General features: G+C 40.1%; 2 protein-coding genes and 1 long non-coding RNA gene across 4 annotated transcripts in view; 1 reads left to right on the top strand and 2 right to left on the bottom strand.

The window, feature by feature from the left end:
- The window catches only part of rbms3 (RNA binding motif, single stranded interacting protein), a 146,879-nt gene that overhangs the window by 23,428 nt on the left and 100,898 nt on the right, over positions 1 to 22,553 (top strand). The window contains exon 2 of the mRNA XM_079625312.1: positions 13,720 to 13,877. Coding sequence (XP_079481438.1) covers positions 13,720 to 13,877 — 158 coding nt within the window. The remainder of the gene's footprint in view (positions 1 to 13,719; positions 13,878 to 22,553) is intronic.
- On the bottom strand, positions 9,132 to 11,034 carry LOC307005308 (uncharacterized protein). 2 transcript variants are annotated; one of them, XM_079625345.1, is made up of 7 exons: positions 10,900 to 11,034; positions 10,755 to 10,815; positions 10,611 to 10,637; positions 10,454 to 10,525; positions 10,309 to 10,361; positions 9,503 to 9,712; positions 9,132 to 9,346 (listed from the first exon to the last, which is right to left on the bottom strand). In XM_079625345.1, the coding sequence occupies exons 5-7, from the start codon at positions 10,325 to 10,327 to the stop codon at positions 9,267 to 9,269; spliced, it is 309 nt and encodes a 102-aa protein (XP_079481471.1). In that variant the 5' UTR covers positions 10,328 to 10,361; positions 10,454 to 10,525; positions 10,611 to 10,637; positions 10,755 to 10,815; positions 10,900 to 11,034; the 3' UTR covers positions 9,132 to 9,266. The 2 variants fall into 2 exon arrangements, with proteins under 2 accessions (XP_079481471.1, XP_079481472.1); XM_079625346.1 differs by having other exon boundaries at positions 10,309 to 10,358.
- Positions 11,257 to 12,432, bottom strand: LOC307005309. Its single transcript, XR_013799246.1, has 3 exons — positions 12,293 to 12,432; positions 11,715 to 11,794; positions 11,257 to 11,394 (listed from the first exon to the last, which is right to left on the bottom strand). It is a non-coding gene; the product is annotated as an uncharacterized lncRNA (long non-coding RNA).

The following is a 22,553-nucleotide window of genomic DNA, read 5'->3' as shown; positions in this document are numbered from 1 at the left end:
GTAATATATTTCTGGGTCAGATAGAGTCATGCGTTTATGTGCGCTGGGTGTGTGCGCAAAGTGCACAGTGTAATCTTTGGGGCTTCCTCAGGCCTCCTCTGTCCGGATGCAGGAGATCTCAAACCCTTTCCCTAAATAGCCGGCATTCTTTCCCTCGCCCCAAGGGGCCCCGGGGGTAGAGTTGAGGAAAGGAGAGCAATGCTCGCCGTGTCCTGCTCTGGTCCCTACGACGGCAGGGTCACGGCATGTACTATCGATCACTACCGTCAGGAGCGAGGCCAAGTGTGTGTGTGTGTGTGTTTGTGTGTGTGTGTGTTCTGTGAAAGCTGTCTGCAAGAGAATCTAAATTGTTACGGAAAAGCTACTTTCCTTCACATTTGGGGAAAAATGGTGGCAAAACTCATGGCATGGGTCAATGACTTCACACTATTTTCTTTATATTATTTAAAAAGACATTAAAATGCAATTACATTGCCTGAATACACCTCTTCTATGATGAGTGTGTTTTAAATGTCTGTGTTAAAATTACTTTGATATTTTGAGGGGGAAAAAGTCAGAAATAGAAATAAGTCATAATGAAGAAAAAGTTTTTAGTAGTTTGGAAACAATATTTGAACAAAAACGCTTTACTGTTTATTAATATTTGAAAAAAAGTTAAACAAATCAAAGTCATTATTGTGCGTCAAGCTTCTTAAAGACAAAGTTTGTAATGTTACTTATATGTCTATCTAGTGTTTTTAATTTGCTTTAAGACGAACCATGTGCAAATTCATAAGTCAACACCATTGCTGAGTATTTTCTCCATAAACCTCACATCATAAAACACACATCAAAAACGCGGTTTGAAATCGCTGGTATTTCTGACGTCACAAACTACTACCCAACCAATTACGCCAACATGCCGGCTGGCTTTAGCATATCATTAACAGCTAAATAGCATGGGAGTCTCGAGAGATGCCAGGTTATCCCAGTATATTATTCTGTTGATAAAAAAAAAGAGGTAGATTTAGCAAATATAGCGGGTGTATGATGTATATTACGATGTTATGATGAACTATATCATGCCTTTCTCCACTAACGTTCTGAGTTGTTCAAAGCGTTTCTGATGATTGTTAGAAGGCGAGATGGCGAACGGGAACATAGTATGAGTAACATTAGCAACACATTATTAGCTGTTTGATAACATAGTCAAGCAAAAGACTATGAATTACTGTACTGTTATGTGTCCGACATTGTAAAGAGCGATACCATTGTGCAGCGTTTACCTCAGTAAGTTGGCAGAGTGAATTTGTGAGTTGGCGTAAGTGGAGGCGGGGCTAATAAGCATATTCATGAGTCTACGAAGCAGGGGTATAGAGTTGCAGTCAAGCTATTTTAAAGGAGAACTCCGGTCAATTTTAACATTGAGCTCAATTTTTAGTAAATTTGGAGTGCTGTCAATACAGACAACAACGACAAAAATCGGTGTTGCCTACACCGTGTTATCCTATTTTTAAAATTTGCACCCTATTGACTTGAATGGGGCACATTTTAATGAAAATTCTAATCTTTCATTAGATGTGAAAGATATTCATAAAAATGATGTTAATTCAACAAGCGCACACACCTGTATTTAGTTCCTGTTTTCGGTCGAAGTCCACAGTAGTCGATTGTCAAGTTCACGCGCGTGATCATAGGTAACTAAACCTATGCGCGTGAACTCGACAATCGACTACTTTGGACTTCGACCGAAAACAGGATGTAAATACAGGTATTTGCGCTGGCTGAAATAACATAATTTTTATGAATATCTTTCACATCTACTGCAGTCAGATTCACCGTGTTCACTCTGAAGCAATCACTCAACATGGCTGGGCACTTGTAATGACACATCAAGGATGATAAGAGAAATAAAAGCAGGTTTAAAATTTGCCCCATTCAAGTCAATAGGGTGCAAATTTTAAAAATAGGATAACACAGTGTAGGCAACACCGATTTTTGTCGTTGTTCTCTGTATTGACAGCACTCCAAATTTACTCAAAATTGAGCTCAATGTTAAAATTGACCGGAGTTCTCCTTTAAGGCATGAAGCATTTTTAAATATGTAATTTTGGTGATCAAAGATGCGTTTCTTTTAAGGGATACAATTATTGACTACAGGGGGACTTTAAATGAATCATTAATTTAACATTTTATTGCAAGGCCAGTTCAGGTTGTAAACATTGTTCATGTCATGTCTCCCCCCAAAATGTATAATTATTCATAATAAAAAAGTACTTTTTCCCTGAAATATTGACCTGGAAATATTTTTTGATATATATATATATATATATATATACTTTTTTTTAAATCTGTATTTAAAAAAAAAGATTAAGATGTGTACATTCCCATGTATTCAAGGTGAAAGGAAATTAAAATATCTTATTCCATTTTACTCTGTGATAACACCACATTACATTTGAGTCATTACATTTTCATAAAAATAGCAGGAATTTTTCTGTCAAACCTTATGAAACTAAGATGAATATGACAAGTACATATCTAAAAACTTGAAGTCTAATGCAGACTTTTTAAAAAGGATTTTTAATCGTGGACTTTAAGTCATTGATTGATATCACATGCAGATATGCATCAATGTGTGGATACACTGAATAATTTAAATGCATACATACGAACTGCGCACACACATACGTTTTCACAGCCTAAGCATAATCACAGTTGGCGGAGGCAGGGGTTAACTCCACATACTCAGCAGGTAGCGCAAGAAAGCTGACCTGATAGAGGTCAATCTCTCTCTGCGAAGAACAGCGGAGGAGAAATAATGAGAGAGAGAGAGAGAGAGAGAGAGAGAGAGAGAGAGAGAGAGAGAGAGAGAGAGAGAGAGAGAGAGGCAGGCGGACAGACAGAGGGAGGGAGAAGGGTTGGAGGAGAGGAGAAGCGGCCATTCGAAACCCATTTTCGAGGGCTCTCCAGGAAGTACTAATTGTTTGGTGACTGGAGTACTCTTTAGGGAAATGAAGGCTATCTGGGCGTGCAGCGAGGAGATAATGTGTGTGCACATCACTCACCCTTTAATAAAGAGCAGAGCCCGGCTACGCACCGGCCAACCCTGGGATACGGAGGGAAGGTGGGGAAGTGGGAGGGAGGGATTTATCCGTAGTAGAGGAGTGGGGCGGGGGAGAGGAGGAGACGTTTACAGAAGCCAGGCTGCGGAAGAAGAGGGGGGCTGAATGGACAGATTACTGTCATTAGAGTGGTAGAAGACAGGGACAAGAGAGAGCAAAAGAAAAGGAGAAGAAAGCCAGGAATTGTTTAATTAGCAGACAATAACTGGTTTCCTCTTCTCTGGAAGGCTTTAGCCTTTTTGCCACTTTGATTGAAAGCTACAGAATAGAGATGACTAGAAGTGATGTGAGGGAAATTACACAAATGACACAAGCTGAACTAAGACTCATGCAGACTGCATAAGCACCAAAGCTAAACAACATCCACCAATTATACAGTAACTACGGCTAGGCAATATAGCTAATTATGTTTGGGGATTTTTTTTTTTTTTGCTGTTATGTTTCTTATTGGCTTTGATCCAATGGTCCATTTAGAAAATATTGGTTAAATGATTAGTTTGAGTCATCACTCAAATATTTTCATCCCACATAAAATGTTATGCTTGTATAAAATAATAAATAAATACAATTAATAGGGTCATTCCGTGTCAAATCACTGTGTCAAACTTCCCTGGTTCATATTTCTTTCTGAAGTTATGACAATTTGGACATGGAGCCACATTGGAATCCTCATATCTATTGGATTGAACCATATAAGGGCTTAAAATTTAAGAAAAGTTATATTGAGATATCTTTAATACTTCAAGAGTTACAGCATACCAACTTGCGAAAATTTATATTTATGGCATTTAGACAGGAATGTTCTATGCAATTATTTTAAACAGGGAAACATTTCTACCACTTCCAACATTATTTGTACCAGCTGTATGCAAAGTGATCCACATTTAGTTTTTTACCATTAAAAATGTGTACAATTTATTCTTGGAGCCAAATTGAGATCCCAATATCCCTATAATTAAACCATATTGGGATTTCAAAATGAAGACACCAAAAGGAAAGTTGGTTAAGAAACAAAATCTTAAAGGATATTAAGATATGTTAAATAATTAAGAATTATCTTAAATGAGTTACAGGTGTGCTAACTTTTTTTTTGAGCGGGGAGCTTCTGATGCTACCTTCTTCCTAAAGTAATTTTTATCCCCCTGTAATTTGGCTCCAAATCGTATGTGAAAATTTTCTTTTTGGCGCCCCCTCTACAAAATAGTGGATTAGTCCATTTTCATTCATGGCATTTCATATTGTGGCTTTCATCACTGTCTTTCTTCAGAAATAATAAAGATACATTTTAAATCTTAGCCTATGACCTCTTGAGTTGACAGAGAATGACCCTATAGTCAAAAGAGTTTTTTTTTGCAAAATACATAGATTATATATAAACTGTATACATTTTTATTTTATATATAATTTATATCACTATGCCACGACAATGTATACTGTACTCCTTACCAAAGCAAAACCTCAAGACAAACTATTGTTAACTGACAACTTATCACAAATGGAAACCTTTAAATGTGCTAATGCATTTCAGACAACATATGTGTAGCATAATAGCACATCTATCATCAGGCAATTTGTCTCCCAGGGTCTTCTCGGTTAAGTTAAGTGCCTCCGCTAAAGCTGCATGTACGACTGAATGGGATTTGTTAGTGTGTGTGGCTATAGAGACGCCTAGAGTATGTGTGTGTGATTCCTGCTGGAGTCCATTGTAGAAGCAACATCATCTCTCCCTTTCCCTCTAATCCCGGCCCGTCTGATGGCGAAGTGAACGCCTTTGACGTTTCAAAGGCTTCCCCCATCATGACTCCTGACACACTACACACCCTGACGCGCTATCGCCGTGCCCCTGACAGCTGCACAAATTGGCTGAAAGAGGTGTCTGTGGCGCGCACTTTGATCAGCCGAGCTTTTGCTCTCTTGCGCTCGGTCTGTCTCCATCCCGGCGTCGTGTTGCGGAGGCCAGGCCCCTGATCTGTCGAGGAGAACCGGGCCGGGAGGGTCTGATAAGCTTCCACTCACACAGGAAGCTTTTTGTGCAGTCAGATCATGCGTGTGTGTGCATGACTGCCTGAAGCCATGTCAGACACGCATATGGTGTGTATAGTTTCTGGGAATTGGGTGTATTTATTATATCCAGATTTCATGTAGGGATCTGGCACACTAAGACACAGCTTGTAAAGCAGAGTTATGTGTGCATCAGTGTTGGGGAACATTTAAAAGTTATGCTATAAAATACTGTAAAATAAATAATTCACAGCATTATTTCTATGCAAAATAATGCTTTAAGTTACTTTTGCATCTATCATGACATTCATAATACATCACAATACATGTGACTAAATACAATAAACACTAGAATGCAACACTTCGACTGAGACGAAACAGAAAGTAATGAGCAGCAACATGCGAATCAGTGAATCATTGTTTGAATCTCTTTGGTAAACGGCCCAAACAAACAGTTTCTTTAGAGTGAATCAAACTTATTATCGCTACATACAAGAGAAAGGACTGTTCAAGATGAACCGATTCACTAGAATGAACAGAACTTTCCGAGAAGGTACTTATTTTGAATAAGTAATTACTTCACGACCGATAGTATGTTCTTTATACTGTAGTATGAATGTAATCCGAACGTATTACATTTGACTGTGTTGTCATTATCATGTGACCTGCTAGCCATACCTTTCAAATTGTAATAAAGTTTGGGTGAGCACTTTTCCTACTCTTCAAAAACAATTGTGTCCTTTGTTAGGATTGCAACTCGATCAAATCCATATACTGTACTTCATTTGCTTCTTTATTTCAAAAACTTCTGGTTCTTACTATTGATATTAATATTTCTCAGAAATGTGTTTTTATTTATAAGATATATTCAAGAGAACATTCCAGATTAATTTATGCATTTTAAAGTAAATTCACAGGTTCACTGTCACTTAATTAACTCGTCAATATTCAGATGCCTAAATTTCTTACTTGTAGAGGCCAATCCTCGATAAGATTTAGGGGTTACTCAATTATGGAATGGTTTATCCCATCTAACAAAAAAACTAACAAAAAAACTTATTTAATAATGTTATAAAAGATGTATAAAGGATAATTTTATTGCTTATTTTGTTTTCTCAAATATTTTCACCATATGGCTTGTTTCTGGAGTAGGCCACATTATTTTGGGGTGCTTGATATGTTGTAATTAACTTGATACAGTCATATGCATTTATGTATTTGTTATTGTAATTTGGCTTTTTCTTTAATTTCATAATTCGTTTTTTCTTTTTCTTTGTTGTTTAGGTGGAGGCTTTAAATAAGCACTTTTGGGTTTTCTGCCTCTCCCTGTACAGTATATGGATACTTTCCTGTTATTATTGTATATTTAATATCCTTGCAAATAAATGAAACAATAACTAACTACATAAACTTGAACGACTCACGCGACTGAACATAAAGTTGAGTTAGTAGTTACAACACTGCTGGTACGTAGGCCCTATGTCATTGATCATGCAATGCACTGACCTTCTCATATTCATATAAAATCCCCTACTATTTCAGAGTGAACACGAGCTTTATATTTCCATATATGCACATGCGCACATTATGTTTTGATGGCACTTTGACGTCGTCTTCTGTTCCCTGTCTGTGTGTTGTATTCCTGAGAATTCAATGGGTTCATTCATAACTGTAGCTTGAGGCACAGGGGGTGTGTGTGAACTATATGAATGCAGAATCTATTCTAGCCGCGATAGGCCTGCCTGCCTGTCTGTCTGTCTGTCTGTCTGTAGGAAATTGCAGGCTGTGGGGAAGTGCAGGTAATAGATTAATGGCAGGGGAGACTTGCCAGTGTACAGCACAACTGACAGCCAATGATTATCACAAACACAGAGAAAGCGCGGGCCAGACGCACACACAGTCCATTACATAGACATCACTAGGTAAGCGCACGCACACACACAAATAATAGCTCTCATGACACAATCTAACTGTCACGGTGATGGTTCTATATCTGACTAATGTGTCTGTCAGAAAATATATAACGCTCGGTGTGTGCGGTTCAAAAGCTTTAGACGCCATATTAAAAATGGACTCGGATTTAAACAACCTGTGAGGGATATAAGTACAATCAGTTCAGTAAGTTGTGCTCATGTGCTGTGCCTGTACCTTGCTTTCTGACGACGATGATTAAACTCAATAAGCTGTCATATTATACATCCAGACTGGAATCGTCGAAACTGCAGGTGCACTGCGCGTTCTTTTTTGGACCAATCTTTGGACCAAAAACTATGGTGCCTTCACGTGCTAACGGAAATATACGGTACAGAAGTCGAGAGAGAGAGAAAAAACGAATAAAGAATACCAGTCACAGCAGCAATCTTTCTCCCTTCTCCGTTAAAGTTAGTTGCCCATCCATCTCGGCCGGGCGGGGACGGAACCTATAACTTACGGTATCAAAACGCGCGTTTTACGCGCGTAAACGCGTCTTTGCATTGACTTAACATTGAAATCACTCGCGCCTGACGCGCTATTCGCGTCCGGTGTGAACGCACCACCATTACAGTGGTAAATACGATTTGCAAATGAGAGGGCATTCATGTCAAAATTTTAACTAGAAAATATGTGTTTAGAATAATTCTGATAGCACGTGAAGGCAGCATAAATACCCCGGGCGGATTGATATCGAAATATCTGATGCTGATGTTGCATGGAGAGTCCTTACATAAAAATTAGGCTATATCGATCGATCGTAATGGAAATAATTGTATAATTCGCTTACTTATATATTATAAATCTTTTAAAAATTAACGTTGTTTGCAGATAATTGAGACGATAGGAACTATAGGCCTATCCCAGGTAACAATTTATGGTTCCCAGAACGTTCTGGGAACGTTCGTTTTTGGTTGCGGGAACGTTCGTTTTTGGTTGCGGAACGTTCCCTTAAGGTTAGGTTTTGGTTCCCATGGAAAGTTTTCTTAACGTTCCGGGAACGTTCGTTTTTGGTTACATTGTAACCTTTAGGGAACGTTCCTAGAACGTTCCCCTAACGTTGCAACCTTTAGGGAATGTTCCTAGAACGTTCCCCTAACGTTGTAACCTTTAGGGAACGTTCCTAGAACGTTCCCCTAACGTTGCAACCTTTAGGTAACGTTCCTAGAACGTTCCCCTAACATTGCAACCTTTAGGTAACGTTCCCCTAAGGTTATTTTTTACATTCCACTAACCTTTAAAAATCTAACAATGGTACCAATTTTATTATTACTTTAAACTGTCTGTGCATAAGCAGGAATTAATTATTATACAAGCAGAAATTAATTTATATGTTAGCAGGAATGAATGAACAGGCAAACTTGATGGGATTTAAAACTTTAATATAGACAATATAAAATTACAAAATACCAAAAATATAAAAGGCCTAAAAAAAATACAAGAATAGAATCAGTTTTACAACTATACAAATAAAACAGAAATTTAAGTACAAAGAGTGTGATGAAGAGTGCAAATGTAGTGTGCAAGATGCATATTGGAATGATAATGTAATGTGCATTTGTTGTTGTGCATATGTTGTTGTGTGTATGTATATATGTTGTGTATAAATGCAGCTTTGAGTCCAAGACAAATTTCACATTGAAAAGGGACAATAAAGTGAATGGCCAAAGTGGCAAAAATACAATTGTTTAATAAAAAATAAATAAAAAAAGAGCTCCATTGTCTTGACCGATCAGCCCTTCTCAGTCCTTCTCAGCTGGCCTAAAAAATAAACAAAAGTTTGATATGTCATACTGAGAATGAACACGTTGACAAACGCCAGACAAATTGCCTTACTAACAACCCTGTTTTTTTTATTATGACAAATATTGATAGTTTTCCCATTCCTTTGATAATTATGAACATCACATAGAAGTATTCTAATTTACCGTCTGTGTGGGGCAAACTTCAGCACTTGCCCAATCAAGTCCTCCGTCTCTGCTGCAGTCACCGCCGGGAAGTTTTTCTGGAAGGCCGCTAGAGTAAAGTCAAAATGAAGTAAAGTTACAAGTCAAATTAAAACCTCCAAGCTAAGCATAATACTGATGTGAACAATAAAATAACACCTGCCTGTTATAACCCTGCAGATTGTCAGGTCCTGGAAGGCCTTCTTTGCCTTTCTGCCCCGCAGACTAAACTGTTTGATGGACGTCAATAGTTGCCACTCGCCGTAGCATGCGACGGATGGCAGTACCTCTGGTCGAACCTCCAAGAGTTGTCAGGAAAAGTTGCTGTAAAACATAGAAATACAAATTATACATGTAGAACAAAGTGGAGAGCTTGTACAATCTCATTTTGTAAGAGCCGTCAGTTCAGTTATAATGATATTTGAAGTTATGCAATTATATAGTGTTAATCTTAGGGCAGGACTATGGCAACTTAATTACCATTTTTTCCCCTCCTCTCCTGTTGACCGAGACTCCTGTCAAACTCCTCCAGCTCTGTGACTGTCGAGCAGGGCGACAGCAACATATCATCGACAGGAGCAGAGGGATGTGACTGGGACTGGGAGCTCCTTAAGAGCATGAGCACCTCATCCAGCCTCTGCTCCATCTTTTCCATTCGCTGTGCCATACGGGTAATGGATGTCCACATGGCTATGGAAAAATTAATTATGTTAGTTTTAGTTGTTATACATTACTTGAATATGTGAACAACTTAAGGAACACGCCGACTTTTTGGGACTTTAGCTTATTCACCGTATCCCCCAGAGTTAGATAAGTCTATATTCTCAGAAGGCGAAGCACTGCTACTTCTGGGGAGTGATTTGCTTGTAGCCCCTGAGAAGCCCCGTGGTGAGGAGCAGAGAGTTCGCTCAGAGTTGGAGTAAATCACTCCGCAGAAGTAGCAGTGCTTCGGCCTTCTGAGAATATAGTTCAGAGTATGTATATGATTAGAAGATGGCTGTCTCACATGTGACCTTGTTATTTGTACACGCTGTGACTATACAAATCACAACATGTAAATAGGAAAATGTTGCCATTATTTGTCACTTATAGGGAGCAGTATGCTAGCTGGAACTATTTACTTCCAGTATTTGTGCTAAGCTAGGCTAGTGGTGGGTGCGTCAGACAGAGTTACGGCACGCACAGAGATGAAGAGGGTATGTATGGACTTATCTAACTCTGGGGGATACTGTGAATAAGCTAAAGTCCCAAAAAGTCGGTGTGTTCCTTTAAGTGAGTCTTCTTACCTCTCATTTCCGTCTCCATGGCTGAGCAACCTCCCTCTGTGTGATGAGTTCTGCTGTTTACAACAACAAAAAAGTCAAGTTACTCTCAAGTTCCTTGTCATGAAATAGTATTTAATTGGAAATGGAAAATGCAAAGCCACTGTACCCTCAGCTTGCGTCATAATAGACCCATCCAATTCTGGGCGACCGGCTGGTTTTCTGTGTGGTGTTGACTCATCTAAAAAGAAAATAGATATGAATATTGGTCACTTCATTTATGGTAGGTTTCTTGCAAATGGAGGAGGAAGAAAAAAAAAACTTACATGCAGGTGGTGGAGGCAGCTGCGGACCTGGAAACAGGCAGGAAGAGACAAACACATCAGAATAGTCACATGATATGCACTAGGTTGAATGTCAGTAGTTCCATGGTAGGAAATATGACTCAGGTTTCTTAAATGTTAACTTACGGACAGGGCTTCCAGACACACACTCCGTTCTCACACTCTCTCATTTGTGGAACAGATTCATCTGAAATAAAAGACCAAAAAATTTGTACAGATTGCTAAAAGAAAATGTTAATTTTGTAAATAATGTCTGTACTTAAGGTTTTACCATCACTTGAAGAATCCGTCATGAACCTCCTTGGGCGTTTACACTGCCTTTTGTGGACACTCGCATCGTCTTCCGTCTCAATGCTGGAAGTGTCCATCAGTCGCCGACATTTTTTCATGGCTTTGTCATAGGAATCTACATTAAGAGAACAAAGTTTTTGTGAGACAGTAGCCGAACAAAGCAGTATTTCCATACAGAGAAAACGTATTTATTTATATATAGTATAGCACCAATAAGTCACCTGTACACAGCCAGATTTTCTAGACGGCTTAAAGTTAAACCCCAAACCCTTGCATTACAACCATGAAACTGTAACGTATTTCACTTACTTTTTGAGAATGTGAAGCTCAATGGTTGCTGTTGTTGGTCGTTGTTGGTTGTTTTTCCAAGACTTCCTGATAGTGAACGGTCTACTGAGTTCTACGTAGACTTATCCATTTCCTCCAGCCAATCAGGAACGTTCGTGTTGCGTCACATGCCTTGACGTCAGCAAACCTGGCCAATCAGCATTTTAGAGGGTAATTTTAAACTAAAATGGAGTGTTGCTATCCCCGACCACGAATATTTGTTATTTCTTTCTTAAACATTAGATATGGAGTTTGTTTTTTTAATGCACTGTTTAAACGTAAAAGTATAATGCTACAGTGTGTGACATTACACATCCGTATGTGCTCGAGTAAGCAGACAGATACTGCATCATGGTTCGAGCATTACATCCACTATACAGATTATTTTATAATATATACACACAAATTGTGCTACGTTTAGTTGTACAAACATGGTTCAGGCAAACATACGTAAAAACATATACGTACCACAATGATGCTCTAGTCTACATGCATAGAAACACAGAAATGCGAACGGACGGATCCACACATTTCCCAAAATGCGCTTTCTGATGGCGTCGTACGTCGTTGTTTGGTGTGAGAAAAGGTGGAAAAAAGGAGAAAATGATATTGCTCAAGATTAGCATGTAGTGAAATGGCTTTTTTAATTTCACTGTAGGATTATGTAGACTATAGCTGTTATTGTCTGACCAGTTTCTAAAGCTAATAGAGGAGCGATCAGACACACAATGCTATAACGTTAGCACATTTAACACGGCATTGGAATGTTTGAAAATTACTGGATAGAGACGCATTGACGCCATTGCCACCTAATCAGAGGCCTTGCTTTGCATACATGCAAATAAGTGAGTGTAAAATGCCAACGGTACAGGAATAAATTAAACATGTTCTGAATGTATTCTAACAGTGATAGCAGAAAAGTATTCTAAAAATATTTTACCGAACTATTATTATTCTACGTGAAAATCACAAACAGTGGGTGCAACGTGTGTATTTCTAAAGACACGAAAAAACGAACTAGCACTATAACGTTAAGGGCTCCATACCTGTGCTCAAACAATTTATCTTGAGCGTCCATTTACACGAAACCACTGAAAGAAGACGGATTCCCATGCAAGTTGTGTATCCAGAAGGACTTTGGTGTAAATCGCAGAACACGGAAGTCAGGACACAGGACATGATTTCAATCGGTCACCTGAAAACAGAGGCACTTGCCCCTACTGGCGTGGGGGTGTAACGGTTGAATTTGTACACTGAAAAAAAAAAAACCTACTTTGTTGGAAGTGAATTTTCTTATTTGTGAAAATCGTTCGATTGATAGATTCTTGTTTTAAGTATGTTCAACTAATACAGTTAAAAAAACGAAATCAGGCACAAAAGTATTGTTTGCTAAATTGATCAGTCTAAAATTAAATATATTCTTTTGATAATCTGTTTATTTTACTTGGATTTCATAAGACCAATCATTTTTGAGTGAATTAAATCAACTGACTGCAAACCTTTTATATGCTACGTCAAAAACTTAAATGGAGCTTGTTTAAATAAACATTACCAAAAACAACCAAAAACAACCAAACGGGAACGTTGTGTGGAGGTACAGTGCAACCACAGGAGAACGTTTTAGTTGGTTGGTTCCCTTAACGTTTAGGGAACGTTATAACCCTGAGGGAACGTTCCCTAAACGTTCGTTTTTGGTTTGGTTCAAACTAACCTTTAGAGAACCATAAACTAACGTTCCCTAACGTTCCCTAAACGTTCTGTGTTAGTGGGGATAGGCTTTTTCTCCTTCCGCTTAAACGTGAAATCAAGCAGAAATAGGCGTCGAACAGTCACGGATAGCAAGAGAGCAGTTTTTACAGAGCTTGACAGGGCTATTTCACTTAACCAAAATAACGACCAAAGTAAAAGTCTTGGTCATGTTATAATTATTCCGTCACCTGACTAAATTTCAGTGCTCATTTTTCTGTTACGCCCAGTCTGGTTGACAGGCATGCACGCGCACTTTGAAGTTATAGGCCTAGCTTGATGCAGTTGTACGCTGTCATGCCGAATTGTTGAAATATGAAATATGCACATAATTGTACGTTTGGAAAAATATCTATTTATTAGACAGTAAAGCTCTCTGGCATATGACACGGTAAGTGTCTGAAATTAAATGACCAATAAGTCCCATTGAAATTCAAGACAAATTGGATTGTACCCTTTTATTTGCATTGTCTTGTTATTTGGCGTGAAATATACTTGGGTTGCTTAAGACAGAGCCTGAAAGCTTGTCTCGTGTCAAATGTGTGAGAGTTGGTAACACTGCTCATAAACTTCACCAGCTTGTTTAAGCACACATTGGCTAGAGATGTCCATTAGATATACATTTTCATTATCTTCTTACCTTGTTGTTTAAAAGCGCATATTACAGTAATCTCATATAAATCATATACATTTTTAATTACAACTACTGCCTTTCTCTGTCTTGCAGCAGTCATATGCCCCGCCCCCTCCTCCCATGGCTCCGCCCAGCCCCAGCACCAATAGCAGCAGCCACAGTGCGGCGGAGCAGCTCAGTAAAACCAACCTGTACATCCGGGGCCTTCCGCCTGGGACCACAGACCAGGACCTCATCAAACTCTGCCAACCGTAAGTGTCTTTTCCCAATGTACCCTATCTGTCACTGCCTGTTATCCTCTTTCTCCTGTCTGAACAGGAATGTCCTATATGAGCAGTTGCTCTATACCTATTTATAGTTGCAAAGACACAGGTGCCCACATACAAGAGCGCATGCAATCATGTAAATGCACGATCAGAAGGTCACAGGAAAAAAAATCACTGTGCTTAGTTACGGAGAAGAATATGGCCCCATAAATGGCGATGGCAAGTCAGCATCATTAGTGTGTAGGGAGGTCATTATGAAATGCTGTACAAGAACCAGGGGGCAGCTTGCATAATCTTCTGCTCTGATGACTCATGCAGATTTAAATCCTGCGTTTTACTCCAGCGCCGTGACTTTCTGTGAATATTTCTGAATTTCACCCCTGCGAAGTTGACTGAGAATATTGATCTGGGGTCAACAGTTTCTATGCAATGTTTAGACCAAGGAATGCTTTTTTTCTGTGAAAAAAAAACTACACAGATGACTGCAATTACTTGGCTGCAGCTATAGTTCCCCGAATTCATTGTACATTTTTTTTTTTTTTTTTTTTAGGTGGAAGAGGCAAGAAGAGAAACATTACTTTCATTTAAAAAATAAAAATGCATGCCCCACTTATAATGCTCCAAATGTTAACGTGTCAAAAACACAGAGGGTAGAATGATGTAACCTCAAGCCACAACAGCTCTCAATCCCTCTCAGGGTCTCGGGCTACCACGGTCCAGGTTAGCCCAAGGCCTGGAGTGGGATTGGAATCAAAAATTCATGATTATGAAAGTTTTATTAGCTGCGGCTGCTGTGCCAAATGGGCAGTAACATTTTGGAAAGGTCAAAAGGGTTCGCCTTGGGGCTCACTTCTGGAGCTCAGCAGAAAAAAGAGTGTTCACAAACACTCTTTGCATTTTTTTTTTACATAACACCACAATGATTTAGATGCCATTCATGCATATCTGCCACCCTAGTTGTCGCGATCTAAAGCTTACAGCTGCGTTCATGCATACGCACACATTTTGCGCACATGCACACACAGTTAGTGACCCTTTTCCGTCCTCCAGTGGCTCTGCTGCAGTGGCGGGAAGGGCAGTGAAAAGTGCTTCTGTCAGGCTGACATTTCGGAGATCTTCTTGTGTGATTCCCCATGGAAGATTGGCAGGGTTTTGAGGCTGAAGGTACAATGGGGTTAGACTATAAAGGAGAAATTGTGGCCTCAGCAGAATCCCAAACCTCAGCCATGAAAACGAGCCCTTATAGTTTTCAGCTTGCTGTGCTCACAGTTTCTTAATTAGACTATCTGATCATTGAGGAATGGCAGGTTGTCAAGATGCAGATGCAGAATGTTTGCCACATTTATAAACAAACATCCAGATTTTAATGTCTTGATGTTGCATTAGAAAAGGTGAAAAGGTCAAATTGGAGGAGTGTTACATTAACTGAGACAAAAAAAAAAAATTGAAAGTGTACCAGGGCGTTTTCATAAAAGGCTTGAATATGAATCATGAATTATTAATGATGGCCTTAGGTGAACGCATCGTCATCATGTTTATGTGCTTTCATTATGCATCTGCAATTCTGTGTTGGTAGAAACCAGAGGGCGGAGAGTCATGTCTGTGAGCCAGTTCATTACTTTTCCTTTCCATGATTCGATATCATGGAGTATTAACCCTCAGGACAAAGAATTTTACAATACCATTTAAAATAATTGCATTTCAGAGCCCCTCATTATGTCTCTGATTGTAATCTAATGCTACAGAGAGAAAGTGAATACAGTCCAACTCAATTCTGCTCACACTTGAAGCAAGGTTTTAAGGGATAAGTTAGGGATTTCAAGTCCTCTATGATCTCGGCCAGTTTGTCTGCGCTCAGATTTAAATTTTATTGCCCATTCGCAGACCCACACGAAACCTGTACATGCAGGAATGTTGTATATATCCCCCAGCTATATTAATATTTTGGCTAGTTTGATGTTTTCATCTACGAATAATTAGTAGTAGGCTATTTTGTTGTCTTACTATTCCACATATTTTCTCTCCAAATCAGGAAAGGAAATGCTAAAAAGTTGGAAATTTAATGTGGGTATTCTCATTGGCTTATCTTTCATAGCTCAGGAGTCCTGTAATATTTGAATGGAGTAAAATGTCTTCAGAAGAAATAAAAATACACACAAATGATTGACAAAGAGTAATCATATAGAGCTACATTACTAATCACAGCTCAAAATATCAGTTTATTTTTATTTTATTTTAAATCATTTTATATTATCTTTTATTCAGTGATAAATGTTTCAAATCACATTGAACTTTGAGTCTGAATTTTAAACCTTAGAGGAGACAGATGCAAGATTACTAAAATCAATTTAGAAAAAATATAGGGAGCCGGAGACTTCATTTGCTCTCCGTTTAACTTCATTGCTGTCTAGGAGAAATAACAGATATAAAATTGATCTCATTTGTGTGTTTTTTTCTTGTGTGTGTGAGAGTACGATCAGAATGTTATGTTATTATATGGCTTCCAGTTGTATCTTGGCATTTTCATGGTTTTTATTCTCTATTCCTTATCTATATATAATATCTTATATATTTTATATTCACTGAAAAGCATCCAAGGCTTGCTGCCCAAAATGGCAGCCCCCCACACACCCCCTCGCTCGCTCTCTGTCTCTCAGCCTGATTGACTAACTGAGCCAGTGGAGGAATTGCCCTTGTGTACAGGCCTGCCATATCTAGGGGAGCCTCTGGGGTGGGATCTCATTTTCAGTCGGCAGAGCCCCCCCTGGGCTCGAATAACTCAGGCATCCAGAGCATGCAAACCATTTCTGAGCCAGTGACAAGGCTAGTAACAGGTCACGGTTTTTTATTTCAAAGTGTTGCTTTCTTACAATACATCTGTCGTCTTCTTTTTCATAGTTAGACTACAGTTTGATTTATGTCTCCTTCTCATCGCTGCAGAAATGTCTAATCACAGGGTGAAAAGCAGGCTAGTATTTCTAATGATTTGAAGACGGATCCATAATTCATATTTTTTAACTCCAGTTTTATTCATGTCGCTGCTGTAGTGCAAAACAGGTTATGTTTCAAAAAGCTTTTTGGGAGGGTGCCGGAATCAACTCTATATCCAGTACACTCTCATATATGTAAATGTCACTTTTATCCAGTACCACCAGTACCTTATCTTAAAGTGCCCCTATTATGCTATTTTAAAGGGTAGTTATTTTGTTTTGCAGGTCTTTCTAAAATAGGTTTACATGCATCCAAGGTCAAAAAACAGTTTAATTTTCTCGATATACATTGCAGAATCACCTCTTTTTTCACAGCGTCTGAAACAGCTTGATCAATGATCTCTCTAAACCTCTCCTTTCCGAGAGCCTACTCTGCTCTGATTGGTCAGATATGCCAGTCAAACTTGCGTTGTTTTGTAACAGGAAGTGCGACTGGAATATCTGATGACTCGTTTCGGAAGTTCAGAATCGATGCATTCTTTTAGGAGACAATAAGTTTATATATCGTGCAGTTTGATCTTTAAAACTTTGCTGACCTTTTACACTCACAAACAGGTATATTACACACTGCATGAAAGGAAATGTTTAAAAAAGCATAATGGGGCACTTTAATAGTTTGTTTGCTCTCATATGGCTTCAAATGACTTGAGATATACAGTAGCACACAAGGTTTATGGACAATAATTAGGACGCTTTTTTGTCATTTTAAATTAATAATTTTGATTTTACTCTGCCGTTTAAATGTTTGGGGACAGCAACATTTGTTCATGTTTTTGAAAAGAGTCACTTATACTCAGTGAGGCAGTATTTTTTAAATGCAGTGAAATTTATATTGGGATATTATTACAAATTAAAATAACTATTTCAATTACAATTTGATCTTTCTGCATTTTTAATATTATTGCATTTAGCAGTTCATTATATTACTATTATTAATATTGATACATTTCATGTTTACTTCTGTCATTTTGTTACTTGATGTCCAATGTAAAATTTGTTTCCTGAAGATTTCTTTTTATTGCAGTTAACTTGAATGGTTTTATGTTTTCGTGGTGCATGATAGTGCAGGAAAATCGCTATAGTGATGTTTCCCTTACGAGACTTCCCTGCAATATCTGTAGTTATTTCTCTCTGCTGTGGTTTTTTTAAAAGCTGAAAGCAGCAACATGTCTCCAGCATACAGACCTAACCTAAGGTCAGATGAGTGTCCGACTCCTCTTGAAGCTCAACTGTTCTGGGTATGTTCAGAAGAGCGTATGAGGGCCAAAAAGCTGCTAGCCATCACGAGTCATCTTGAAGTCTTTGTAAACTCAATCTCTCTGTCTCGGTCTGTATCACACAGCTCCTGTCAATATGTCTGAGGTGGGAAAGGAAGAGAAAGTGGGAAGCTTAGTCAAAAGGTGCCTAAACACTCGGGATACAGTACAGTTCCTTTAGGCTGGATTTGGCTCGGTTTTATTGAAATCAGTTCTGTCTAGTGCCTTCTGAGACAGCACAGCCTTGTCTCATTGTTAATACGTAGGTATGAATATAATTTTCAGGTACAAAATGTAAATTTTACTATGTTTGATCAGATTCTGAAACGTACAATATGGACGTATTGACAAAACTTAAACGTAAACATGATTACATATTTAAGAATAATTTATATCATGAAAAATTTCTATTTTAGTAACAATATAGCATAAAATATTTTGAAACTCCAATCCTACTCCTACTACCTCTAAACCATTTCTTAAAACATAGAGTAACAAAGAAAAACATAACAGACAGACAATTGTGATCACCATAATTTAATCAAAAGTCGCAGTCGTCTCTGGCGGTATAAAGTTTTGCGTGTGGTACAGAGCAGAATTAAGCGCTTTTCAAACGCACATCACCCAAAACATGACATGTCACAATCTGTAATGAAGCAGGCGAGACTCAATGAGTTTTGGATATCACTGTCATAAAATGTGTCCTAAAGCTTCTTGAGGCAGCAATTTTTTAATTTATAACAAGTGCGGGATTTGACATTTACGGTCAATGAACGGAATGGAGATTAGATCACTGAATCAAGGCTTGCATTTCAGTTTGTTCCTCACAATTGTATGGATTCTTTTAGAATGGAATTTGGATTACAGTGCATGAATAAAATGTATTACTTTTGTGAATTTATGTACATTTTTTTGGTGTAGCTATTTTATGGCTCTATTGTAAGTCACAGCATAGGACTATACTGCAAAAACACCTTTTGTGTCCCACGGCAAACAAAATAAATATTACATGATAAATATTGGTTAAAACGATTACAGCAATGCTATTTTAAGGGTTTAAAGTGTAGTCTTGTGTAACATCATGTAATCCTCTAATAAGAATTTGCAGCAAAAGTCACATAGAACAAAGTGAAATGTTATCATTTGATAAATGCAGCTGAAAACATAGTCATTGATATGACAGTTGAATAGAATAGAGTCAAAATATTAATGCCACTATTGTAATATTCATGAATAAGGATTTGTACACATTTGTACGTCTGTAATGTTGTTCACTCTTAAATAATTTACGTTTGGTGCTGTCAATATATATCAATAATGTAAGTTTCAGTGTCTATGGAAACGTAAATGTACTTTTGGTAGAAACCACACTTTATGTAAAAATACATACGAATACCCATGAGATCACGTTGCACAGCAAGGAAGGTGTCAGTCATCGTTTTGAATTCTCCTCGACTGTTCAAACCACAGACACACTCGCTTGCAATCCCTGGTACCAAGAAAAAAAAGTGATGCAAGCCTTGTCCTGTTAGCGCGGTTCCTGTTGCGTTTTGGACACCTAGATTTACCATAAATAATAAATAAAGGGCCCCTAATAATGTAAGGTACCCAAATAAAGGATTCTAATTTGCTAGGACAATCTTCCAGATTGCATGTGTGATTTGCAGAGATATTGTAGGTGATTTAACGAAGATTAACTTTGCACAGCCACAACTGCAAAAAGGTTGCTCACACACACATTTAAAGAAGCGTTTTGCATTTGGTAACTTCACCGAATGTTAGTCACGTCGCTCGCTTTCGTCTCTGACTGAATAATAGGACACCCGTGGCAGTCTTGGCTCACTTGGTGTCCTTGGTGAGAGAAGGTCAAGAAAATGTAATATGAGATGTCTTAGTTTTCAGTTTTCGTTTGCTGTGCAATAATATGAAAGAATGTTACTGTCCTAATCTGGGTTTGAGGTGATGACAAAAGTTTTTAGCTCACAACAAAAGATTGGACTCAAATGGCCCCACATATGAATATATATATCCATATGAATAAATATACAGGTGAAACTCGAAAAATTAGAAAATGTCATTTTCACCTGTACAGTATATATATTTTTATCTTAGACAATGTAGTTGTTGTTTTTTACGAATTCTGCCACTGCATTTTTTTTACCTACAATATTCATTCAAAATAATTATCAATTATCTTTTTTTATATATTTTTTTTATATTTCTGCAACAAAAGCAGTTGTTTTATTACCGTAAATTTTAAGGTTTTTTGAGAGGCTGTGGTAAGCAGAAATGTTATTTTGCATGTATATTGAGTCATGCCTCGGCTTATTTTTTATTATCGTGCATTCTAAGAAGTTTGAACGAGGCTTTATACATGCAATCAATGTCATGGCAGTTCAGGAAAGTGAATTCTCCTTTTGCAAAGTCACAGGGCTTCTTTCTTGACTCCAACTGTCACAGTGTCTGGTTTGTGTATTCCTGGTGTCCACTAGATGTCCTCTTCCCCACGGTGTCATCCACATTCTCACTACATTTCCCATGATCCTGTCTGTCACTTAGTGTTCATTATGTTCAGCTGTTTCTTGTCACCTTAATTAGCCCTTGTGTATATATACCCTGTCAGTTTCAGTGTTTGTCACGGAGTCCTTGTTTAATGTCCCCACACTTCCGTTCCTGTTCCTGTTAATGTCTTGTGTCTTTGGATGGATTACATGGTATTTGACCCCTGCCTGGACTGATCGTGAGTACGGATTACCCATTAAAGAAATATTGCATTTGGATCTCTCTCTCCTGTGTGTGTTCCGTGACAGAAGGACTCCGTCACAACAAGATCCAGCAGTATGGAATTTTGTGGGTTTTCCTCAACCACAAGGTCAGAGAGGAGGCAGCAGAGGGGGAACTCGCAAGCTGGAGAGGTTCCGTCTCGTATGAACATTTTTCAGTGTTTTGAGTTATGGGCTCGAATCACTGAGGAGACCATGGCGGTCAATTCCCCCGAGCCCACTTCCATCAGGCACGGACACTCATTTGAGGGAACCCGCCTGGCCAAGTTCTCTGGGACCCGTGGAGGCCGCAGGGGAGGTGGTACTAGAGGTGACTTCCAGCACCACTCCACGCCTCAGTCTCTCCTCCATCCCGGACCAGTGATGCTCGACCCAGAGCTCCCTTCACCGTTTTTCCTGTCCCGCCCGGAGCCTACTCCTCGCCATCAGAAAAGGAGGAGGAGGAGGACCCCCAGCCTCCCCAAAGACTCAGAGGCCGTGCCCGTGCAGCCCGCTGTTGTCCCGGAGGCCGTCCCCTCCGAGCAGCCCGCTGTCGTCCCGGAGGCCGTCCCCTCCGAGCAGCCCGCTGTCGTCCCGGAGGCCGTCCCCTCCGAGCAGCCCGCTGTCGTCCCGGAGGCCGTCCCATCCGAGCAGCCCGCTGTCGTCCCGGAGGCCGTCCCCTCCGAGCAGCCCGCTGTCGTCCCGGAGGCCGTCCCCTCCGAGCAGCCCGCTGTCGTCCCGGAGGCCGTCCCCTCCGAGCAGCCCGCTGTCGTCCCGGAGGCCGTCCCCTCCGAGCAGCCCGCTGTCGTCCCGGAGGCCGTCCCCTCCGAGCAGCCCGCTGTCGTCCCGGAGGCCGTCCCCTCCGAGCAGCCCGCTGTCGTCCCGGAGGCCGCCCCCTCCGAGCAGCCCGCTGTCGTCCCGCAGTCCGTCCCCTCCGAGCAGCCCGCTGTCATCCCTGAGATTGTCTCGGAGCCGCCCACCATCAGTCCTGCCACGGCCAAGAGAGCAGTCTTCCTCTGTTATGCGGTGGCGGTACTGCATGCGTGGAGGAGGCACAGGCTGTCTGCCGTTCCAGAGACCGTCCACTTCACGTCTGCTGTTCCAGAGCCGGAGCCAGTGTCTGCTGTTCCAGAGCCGGAGCCAGTGTCTGCTGTTCCAGAGCCGGAGCCAGTGTCTGCTGTTCCAGAGCCGGAGCCAGTGTCTGCTGTTCCAGAGCCGGAGCCAGTGTCTGCTGTTCCAGAGCCGGAGCCAGTGTCTGCTGTTCCAGAGCCGGAGCCAGTGTCTGCTGTTCCAGAGCCGGAGCCAGTGTCTGCTGTTCCAGAGCCGGAGCCAGTGTCTGCTGTTCCAGAGCCGGAGCCAGTGTCTGCTGTTCCAGAGCCGGAGCCAGTGTCTGCTGTTCCAGAGCCGGAGCCAGTGTCTGCTGTTCCAGAGCCGGAGCCAGTGTCTGCTGTTCCAGAGCCGGAGCCAGTGTCTGCTGTTCCTGAGCCGGAGCCGGTAGTGTCTGCTGTTCCAGAGCCGGAGCCGGTGGTGTCTGCTGTTCCAGAGCCGGAGCCGGTGGTGTCTGCTGTTCCAGAGCCGGAGCCGGTGGTGTCTGCAGTTCCTGAGCCGGTGGTGTCTGTTGCAGTTCCTGAGCCGGTGGTGTCTGTTGCAGTT

Source organism: Phoxinus phoxinus (assembly GCF_949152265.1).
Source record: "Phoxinus phoxinus genome assembly, chromosome: 10".
Classification (NCBI taxonomy): Eukaryota; Metazoa; Chordata; class Actinopteri; order Cypriniformes; family Leuciscidae; genus Phoxinus; species Phoxinus phoxinus.
This window is presented reverse-complemented; position numbering and strand designations above follow the sequence as displayed.